This window comes from Benincasa hispida, chromosome 3 (genome assembly GCF_027475165.1).
Source record: "Benincasa hispida cultivar pf3 chromosome 3, pf3_genome.v1.1, whole genome shotgun sequence".
Classification (NCBI taxonomy): domain Eukaryota; kingdom Viridiplantae; phylum Streptophyta; class Magnoliopsida; order Cucurbitales; family Cucurbitaceae; genus Benincasa; species Benincasa hispida.
The window spans coordinates 36103525-36113570 of NC_143480.1; the positions used below are offsets into that span (position 1 = coordinate 36103525).

Below are 10046 nucleotides of genomic sequence, written 5' to 3' on the forward strand. Positions count from 1 at the left end.
TTTAAGTATAAATAAGAGTAAGAGAATTTTAATTTTTTACTCGAAAGGAGTACTTATTAATTATGATTGAATTATACTAATATTGTAAAGGCTACATTCAAGTTGGCATCAAAATGCATTTTATTTTTACTAAAAACTTAATGGATTTGATTTTTTTTTATCGTTAATTTATTTTAGGATAAATTATAAATTTAATCTTTAAACTTTGAGATCTGTCTTTTTGGTCCATAAACTTTTAAAATTAAAAATTTACCTTTCGAACTAAAAAAAAAAAAAAAATCATGGATCTCTAAATTAAAATGTAATAATTTTTTTTAAAAAAAAAAAATTGTGATAAACCTAAATATAGTTACATGGTGGGTTGAGAAGAGTGGAAGAGAAGTGATGAGGCAGTTGAAAACTCCCTAAAATTGCTGAGGAAGGAACGATTCTTTGGAATTGGGACTCTTCCATTCGTTAATTCTTCCCTCTAACCTATAAAACTCTTTCATACTCCATTTCTTCTCTCAACTTCCTCCTCTTTCTTTTAATCCTTTTCAAGCTTCGAAATTCCTCAGGCCTTTTCTTCAATTCTCAGGTTCTTTGTTTTTCATCTCTGTTTTAATTCATACATTTTCCAGATTTTATTACTCATTGCTTGATCACTCTATAATATTCAACTTATTGTCAAATGTATCTCTCATTCTCAGTGTAAAAGAATCACAATTTCATTATAAATGAAAATATTTTTGTGTCAATAGTTGATTGATTTATGGTTGGCTGTTTTGTACATCTTATGTTATATGAAATCGTTGATTTTTGTTTTTGTTGCTATTTCTATTCCTTCCAATATAATGTAATGTCAATTGCGTTTGTTTTGGAAACCAACTCTTTGCCATTATTTGTGTCAGTCCTATAATGGATACCTTCCTCTTCACTTCTGAATCTGTCAATGAGGGCCATCCCGACAAGCTTTGCGACCAGGTTTCCGATGCTATCCTCGATGCATGTCTTGAACAAGATCCCGAGAGTAAGGTCGCTTGTGAGACCTGCACTAAAACCAACATGGTCATGGTGTTTGGTGAGATCACAACAAAGGCTAACGTCAACTATGAGAAAATAGTTCGAGATACTTGCAGAGGAATTGGATTTGTCTCCGCCGATGTCGGTCTTGATGCCGACAACTGCAAGGTTCTTGTGAATATTGAACAACAAAGCCCTGACATTGCCCAAGGTGTCCATGGACACTTGACCAAGAAACCTGAGGAGATTGGAGCTGGTGATCAAGGCCATATGTTTGGTTATGCCACAGATGAAACCCCAGAGCTAATGCCACTCACTCATGTCCTTGCTACAAAACTTGGTGCTAAGCTCACTGAGGTCAGGAAGAACAAAACCTGCCCGTGGCTTCGACCTGACGGTAAGACACAAGTGACCGTCGAGTACAAGAATGACAATGGAGCCATGGTCCCGGTCAGGGTCCATACTGTTCTAATCTCAACCCAACACGACGAGACGGTAACAAACGAACAAATTGCTAAAGATCTGAAAGAGCATGTCATAAAACCTGTCATACCAGCAAAGTATCTCGACGACAAGACTATCTTCCATCTCAATCCATCCGGTCGTTTCGTCATTGGAGGACCTCATGGTGATGCAGGATTGACAGGAAGGAAGATCATCATTGATACCTACGGAGGGTGGGGTGCTCATGGTGGTGGTGCATTCTCAGGGAAGGATCCAACCAAGGTAGATAGAAGTGGTGCTTATATTGTTAGGCAAGCAGCAAAGAGTATAGTTGCTTCGGGACTTGCTCGTCGCTGTATCGTGCAAGTTTCTTATGCAATAGGAGTAGCAGAACCTTTGTCAGTGTTTGTAGACACCTACAAAACAGGAAAAATCCCAGATAAAGACATCCTTGCCTTGATTAAGGAGAACTTTGACTTTAGGCCTGGAATGATTGCAATCAATCTTGACTTGAAGAGAGGAGGAAACTTCAGATACCAAAAGACGGCTGCTTATGGTCATTTCGGCCGTGACGACGCAGATTTCACTTGGGAAACTGTAAAACTTCTCAAGCCAAATGCCTAATTGGCTCAATTTAATGTCTACAAGTGATCATCACAACCATCAGTGTGCTTGCAGAAAAAATAAAGAAGCTTTTTTCCATACACAATTTGTTTGTTTGTTTGTTTTTTTTTTTAAATGTTTTTGTAAACTCAAGTGAGAAGCGTGGCTGAGATTTGCCAGCTCTCTTATTAGCTGAGGCAGCCCTGTCCTGAGTTATGTACAACTTTGAATTCTTCTATGTTCTTTTTTCTTTTCATTTGGCATTTTAAATTAAACTTTTACCCTTACTTCTGTTTGTTGCTTTCACCTGAAAAAAGAATTTCATCACACGAATAATTTAAAATAAATAGAAAAGCCCTAAGCCCATAAGAGAATTACAAATAAGCTCCTAGGGCAAACCAACCCTTTTTCGACACTCCCCTTCAAGTTGGGGCGTAAATATCAATCAGACCCAACCCCTTTGTAAGGACATCTGCAATCCCATTGTCAAGTCTTTCTTTAATGAAATGTCTGTCAATATTGTCACAGAACAATTTCATTGAAAGCTCACTGTCTTGTCCTATCGTGCTTGACCGGATTGTTGGCAATACTTTGTAAGGACATCGAATGCATTTTACGATGGTCGTCATATGTTCCTCATAGGGAGCTTGCATGAATTGACTGACAACATTAACAGGGGCTCCATTGTTAACATTACTCAGCTTGGCATTATACTCCGCAGGGATGTCTACAGGTTTACACCCAGTCATTTCTGTTTCTTTGAGGAGATCTAGAGTATACTTTTGTTGTGAGATAAAGATACCCTTCTTAAATTGAGCTACCTCCCTTCTAAGGAAGTATCACAATTTTTCTTATAATTTCATCAGTATCATCACCGGCCAGTACAATGTCATCTACATACACAAATAAGTACTGAGAACTTTCCTGAACCAGACTTCTTTGTAAACTGGTCTTGCCCCTGATCATACCCCTATGTTTTAACAAACGTGGTGAATCTGTCAAACCAGGCTCTTGGAGACTGTTTCAACCCATACAGTGACTTCTTCAATCTACAAACCCGATGCTTAAATTGGTTTTCGAAGCCGGGTGGAGGGCTCATATAGACTTCTTCTTCGAGTTCTCCATTAAGAAACTCATTCTTCACATCCTATTGGTGCAAAGGCCAATCTTTATTAACAGCAACAGATAACAACATCCAGATCGTATTGAGTTTGGCCACATGAGAGAATGTCACAGAGTAATCAATACCAAAGGTTTGAGTAAAGCCTTTGGCTACCAATCTCCGGATTTGTACTTGACAGTAAAAATCCATTTACATCTAACTGTCTTGTGCCCCTCAGGAAGAGCAACCTGTTCCCATGTCTCATTTTTCTCTAGAGCTTTTATTTCTTCCATAACTGCAGTCTTCCACTCAGGAGTTTCCATGGCAACATGTATATTACTTGGAACCATTACCGTATCTAGACTGGTAGTGAGAGCCTTGAACTCAGGAGATAGGTTACTATATGTCATGTAACTATGCATAGGGAACTTTGTACATGACCTAGTCCCTTTTTTCAAGGCAATTGGAAGATCGAGAGACACATCACGGTTTTTCTCTTCTTCAAGTTTCTTACTGCAGCTAGCCGTCTGATCTTTGGATCTTTCTTTAGAAGGACTTCCCACACAATCACCTTCCCTTCCACTGTTCTCGTTTGCTAGAGTTATTTCCTTAGTGTTGTTGTTTCCATCAGTTTCTTCATCCTCCTCAATTCCCACTATTTTCTCATCATTTTCATCAATCTCTATATCTCTGTCCACTCTGCAATTATTAGTCTAAATACAATCATCAGTATAAAAAACAAGGATGTTCATACCTGGGACTGAGATCGAGTCAAACTAATGAACTGGAGCCGAAGAAGCGACAAACGACACTGTTTCCTTCCTGAGATTCTTCCTGTAGTAAGTTATCCAAGGGACTTGATTAGTGGGAAGAACAGGACTAGGGAGAACAGGGCTAGGATGTTCAGGTTCAACCGACACCTCTAGGGGAATGGAATACGTGGACCAGTTAGCCTCTTCACTAGGACTCTCCTCCTGAAGAGGACTAATGGGAAAGAAAGGTTGATCCTCGAGAAAGGTGATATCCATAGACACAAAGTATTTCCAAGAGGAGGAATGATAACACTTGTATCCACGTTGATGAAGAGGGTACTCAACAAAGACACATTTCTGGGCACAAGGAGTGAATTTCGTACGATTGGGACCGTGGGTATGGACGAAGACAACATATCCAAACACCCATAGAGGTACGTCAGGAATTAACCGGTGTTGGGATACAATTCTTTGAAATAGTCAAGAGGAGTATGAAAGGCTAAGACACGGGAAGGCATGCAGTTGATAAGTGGGCTGTAGTGAGAATAGCATCGCCCCACAGATAGGAAGGAAGAGAGGTAGATATCATAAGGGAACGAGCGACCTCCACTAAACGTCTATTTTTCCTCTTAGCTACTCCATTTTGCTGGAGAGTATAGGCACACAAGCTTTGATGGATAATTCCTTTAGAGACTAGGAAGTCCCTAAACGAGTTATTAACGAATTCACACCCGTTGTCACTCCGTAAAATGACAATTTTTGTGTTGAACTGGGTTTCTACGGTCGCATAGAATTGTTGGAAAACAGAGGACACCTCAGACTTATCGGTCAAAAGAAAGACCCAGATCAGTCTGGTGTGATTGTCAATAAAGGTGACAAACCACCGTTTTCCTGTAGAGGTAGTGGTTGATGAAGGATCCTAGATATCACTGTGGATAAGACTGAAAGGTTAGACGGTTTAAAAGGCTGAGAGTGAAAAGAAACACGACTTTGTTTTGCCCGGATACACACATCGCACTGTAAGGATGATAAATTAATATTATGAAATAAATGCGGAAAAAGATACTTCATATATTGAAAATTGGGATGTCCCAAATGGTAATGCCATAACATAAAATCGGTTTCAACAGTATAGAAATTCAAAGAAATAAAACTAGTCCTATAACCATCCTTAAAGGAAGTTTCATCAGTCAGGAAATAGAGCCCTCTATCGTGCCGGGCAATGTCAATCATCGTCCCCGAGCTCAGATCCTGAAACAAAACAATGTCGGGTGAGAAAACAGTCTGGCAGTTCAGGTCCCTTGTACTGACAGATAATTAGTTGTACGAAATTCTAGGAACATGCAACACATCATGCAATATTAAACCATCAAACGGAGAAAGATGTCCTTTCCCTGCGACAGAGGCAAAGGACCCATTTGCGATTTTAATCTTTTCATTTTTGGCGCTCGCGTGATATGATATAAAATGATTAGAATACCCGGTCAGGTGATCTGTTGCTCCGGAATCCACAATCCAGGGTCGTTTTCCATTAATGCTAATAAAACCAAATTACTGAGTCGTACCTGAGTGTGCAATTGCACTGACCCCAACAACACTTAAGTTACTCTAACCGTCAGCTTGAAGTGGAATCGAGGCCTTATCATTCGCCGAGTCGCTGACCAGAGCTCGTCCAGGACCAGTCTTGTCCTATGACTGATGTCTATTGTAATTTGGAGGTTTTCCATGCAGCTTCCAGCACTGGTCTCTCGTGTATCATGGTTTTTTGCAATGCTCACAAACAGGTAGAGGTTTCTTGTCACTGTCAGATCTGGAGGACTTGGTGGCAAAAGCAGCAACCTCAGTAGATATAACTACTGAAATATTCACGGCATTAGAACTGTCTTCTTCGAGGCGTATTTCAGAGCACACCTCCATAAGTGATGGTGTAGGACGTTGGCCCAAGATCCTGCTGCGAACACCGTCGAACTTCGGATTTAGCCCAGCCAAAAAATCATACACTCGATCAGCTTCCTCAATTTTGGAATACTGCGTCCCACCATGTGTACATTTCCAGATAATCTCACGGCATAACTCCATTTCTTTCCATAACAAGGATAATTTGTTGAAGTACGACGTTACGTCCATAGTCCCTTGCTTACATTCATGGACTTGCTTGCGTAAGATATAAAGGCGGGATGTATTCTGCTTCTTTGAATACAATTGTTGTACTGCATTCCAAATGTCTTTGGCAGTTGCCGTATAAAGTAATGGTCTGCCAAATTGAGGTTTCATGCTACTCACCGAACTTATCATAGCAATGAATCTTCTACTCTTCAGATAGTTTGTAGGGGCTACCAGGTTCAGGTTTGGGTATCTCCCCAGTTAGATAGCCAAATTTCTGTCTTCCTTTAAGAGCCATTCTGATGGATTGCGACTAGGAGAAATAATTTTGGCTATTTAGCTTTTCTCTAATAATAATTCTTGCAGAATGTCCCATTGATCCATTATTAAATTTGCAGTAGGTAAAAAATGGAAAGAGTTTACCGGGTTCTCGGAGCATAGCTGTAAATTGGATGACTCCGTTGAGCACTTTGCGAGTTTGTGCTAAGAACTGACCCAAAATCCACGAGTTGTTGCTGAAGGAAAAGAAATTTGCTTTTAATCTCATCAGAACACACCCCATTCACACCTGCCGAAGAGTTCGCTGGAAACATGACAGGACCAGCGTCACTGCAGTTAGAATTGACTGGTTGATCTACTGTTGGAAGCTGCTGGTCAGAGACACCACCGATGAAGCCGCGGCTAGTCGAGCCAAAGAAGTTGTCGCAGCTTCCAGTCTGAACCTGAGGATTTGCAGTGAAGGATCGTCGAGTCTGGACGCCGCCGACCGATTTGGTGTGCGCAGAAGGTTGGGTTGCGATTAGATCTAATCGTCAAACATTGTCTGCACCAGGAGGTTGACAGATCTGCTGCTGAAGTAAGGCTGGGCATCGTTCAAATCTGGATGCCGAAATCCTTCTGCCCCCGATACGTCGACGACTCTGATAGGGTTCCTATGTTCTTCCACGGCCGGCCGTGACTCAGTCTGTCTGCGATTCTCCTTGTCTGGGCGCGACCCATCTATCTGTTGATGGATTGGGTTGTCTATCTGACGGCACTCATTTGTTGAAGAAGGCGAGGTAAGAAAATCTCTAGGTATTGTTGGACAACTTCCTTAATCGTGTCAGCTATCTTAAAATTGGTCGTCGAAGGAGATTCATCAATGGTGGCTAGGGTTTCGTCACCTTGCTTTGATACCATGATGAAAATAAAAGAGGAAAGAGAAAAGAAATACATGAATAATTTACTTGGAAAACCCTAGGCCAGGGAGAAAAAACCACGATCTAGACTATTTTTTATTATTCAAGTAATACAGAAATACAGGAAGACTACTCAAATAAATAGACAGATATAAAGCCCTAGGCCCATAAGAGAATTACAAATAAGCCCCTAGGGCAAACCAACCCTTTTTCGATACATCACATGATGACATTAATAATAGATATATGATAAATGAAACCAAGTATCAATTGTAAATCAACTACGTATTTAGTAACATTATATATTCTCTTTCTAGAAACTCAATCAAAATCAAAGCAAATTTATTCTAAACAATCATAATAGCTCTGCATGATTTAACAGAAAAAAGAATGAAATACTAGTTCAAACAATTTTGTTTTGGGCATTCATCAATCAATATCTGCATAGATGATAGAAACCTTTGGAAAATTGTTACCCATCTGACAAGAATACTTGAAGATTCTGACTGCGCAGACACCTGAAACTAACAACAAAGAACCCAATAAGCCCTGCAAGTTCTATATATCAGCAAACCAATCCAAGAGCTCTTACAACAAGAAACCCAGGTTTATTTTTAGCTCCATATTCTATCAATGACCTCTCTATAATGAAAAGCAGAGGTTTGTTGGTAATTTTTGACATTTAATCTCACAGTTGGGTTTGTTTTGATTGACCAAAGAAAAAGCGTTTTTTAAAGAAATCATTTTTATTTAAACTTTTTTTTGATAAAAACTATTTACAAATAAACTTTAAAGTTCAAAAGTTATTTTGAGTGGTCATGAATTCAATTTTCTTTCCAAAATGACTTATTTTTTAAATTAAAGATTTGAAAAGTTAAACCAAACGGACCCTAAATTATCTTTCTTGTCAATAGGTGAAAATTGGGGGTTGTCATATTTATTTATTTTTTGTTTTGTTTTGCCTTTTCTTAAAAGCATTAGGGTTAAGGGTTGGTTATTTAAAAAAGGGGACATCGGGATGTGTGCAGTAAAAAAAAAAAAAGAAAAAGGGAAAATCTTCTTCTTCTTCTCCTCCCAACTGACGCTTCCCTCTTCAAACCCTCTTCTCCCATTCGGTTTTCTTCTTCTAGCCACATGAGGAGCCCACCACCTAGCCATAGCCGCCGTCGATCGCGCACCAGGAGGCGTTGTCGTTCGTCTAGACCCAAAGTCATCGACCAGGAGGCGTAGCTGCATTCTTCTTCCAGGCCACGCCGTCCTTCCCATTTGCCAGTCGTCGGCCTAAACCCAAGCGCTGTCCGCCAGTTTTGACGTGGACAGTTTTGGTTGTCGCAGGATCACGGTTGTTTCCACCCGATCTTTCTGTTTGGGGGTAAGTTTTGGGTTCCTTTAGCATGATTTGACATTGGATGAATGCTTATGTTTGTATGAGATTGCATGAGATTGCAGTGACTAGCGTTTCCATTGGGTTGTGCACATCGTATGCTCTGAACCATCAGATCCACACTCTATGTTTACGTACGGTGTCCTTTTGGGACCACCACTTATGTTTATGTTAGTACCCACCGCGATCACTACTTATGAAAGCGGGGTTTGCTCCTTATGCAGGCCTATGATGTTGTTGTGCACCTGTGTCCCGTGTCCCGTGTCCCGATGGGAAGGCTGACAAATCGCTGAGTGGGCCCAGTAGTGGGTCGCTTATTGAGTATACATATATACTCACCTTTTTTTTTCTCTCGTGATTTTCAGGTAAGGGCAAAGATGTCTGGTGCCTGACAAGAGAGATCTGTGACTTGGTCTTCCGCACTTAGGTTTCGTTTACTAGTGTCTAGTTTAGGAGTCAGACATTTTAAAATCCTATGAAATATTCCTTGATTTCATTTATTGATTTGTTTAATTGTTATTTATTTTAAAGTTGGGTTAGGGGTACCCCGAACAGTATTTTCAAGATTTCTCTTATTTATTTATTTGCACTTTATTTAATGAAATAATTTTTTTTATCTCTTTTATTTAATTATTTTTCAAGAAATGTATTGCCAAGCCTATGCATGCATAGAGTAGCGTCTAGAAACTTATTAGAAATTTGAGTCGTTACAACATTTGTCCATTATGAAAATGTTACTAAGAACATAGAGGAATGGTGAAATGAAATATGAAGCAAGAAGCGCCATATGTTAATTCATTATCTATGTTAAGACTTGAGAGAAAGAAAGACCGAGGCATTTCTTATTTGTATTTCTCATACAGGCAAAACCTCAAACACCTTGCGTTCAATCCGCTACAGTAAAGTTTGGACTTTACCAGGATGCACCACAATTGATAATTGCTTGCAGAGTAAATGAATAATGAAAAATCAAACAATCAAGTACCTTGAAAAACTCCAAAAATTAAGGAAATGGGAAACAGAAATTGATGGGGCATTTTGTAAGGAAGCTTACACTGGTTTTGGAGGACTTGATTAGAAGAAAAATATGCTTGAACTCTTGATTGCTAGAAGCACTTTCTTAGTTACTCATCTCCTCCTTGTTTAGAGAAAGTTGAAATATAATTAGAAATACACCCTTTTTTTATTATTAAATTAGAATTACACCCTTATAATTTGATCACCTGTTTGATAAAATCCTCAACAAGGATTAGAATAAAATTTTAGGTTGTTATCGAATATAGAAAAATAAATTAAAATATTTATAAATATAATAAAATTTTACTATTTATCTCCGATAGACTAATCTGTCTATCTATGTCTAATCTATCTATATCGTGATAGACACAGATAATAATTTACCACGACAATTGTCATTTAATTATTAAACTAAAATGTTTAATCAGTTTTTCGTGAACTGAATCAATGCTTTATTTATT

At 39.0% G+C, this 10046-nt stretch overlaps 1 protein-coding gene and 1 long non-coding RNA gene across 2 annotated transcripts; both read left to right on the forward strand.

Moving 5' to 3' along the window:
- Nucleotides 1–372: 372 nt before the first annotated feature.
- On the forward strand, nt 373–2336 carry MAT3 (methionine adenosyltransferase 3). The gene is made up of 2 exons (XM_039025445.2): nt 373–577; nt 891–2336. The coding sequence occupies exon 2, from the start codon at nt 898–900 to the stop codon at nt 2068–2070; it is 1173 nt and encodes a 390-aa protein (XP_038881373.1). The 5' UTR covers nt 373–577; nt 891–897; the 3' UTR covers nt 2071–2336.
- A 5854-nt stretch (nt 2337–8190) lies between these two features.
- LOC120074330 (uncharacterized) lies at nt 8191–9198 on the forward strand. The gene is made up of 2 exons (XR_005480958.2): nt 8191–8556; nt 8793–9198. It is a non-coding gene; the product is annotated as an uncharacterized LOC120074330 (long non-coding RNA).
- The last annotated feature ends 848 nt before the right edge of the window (nt 9199–10046 follow it).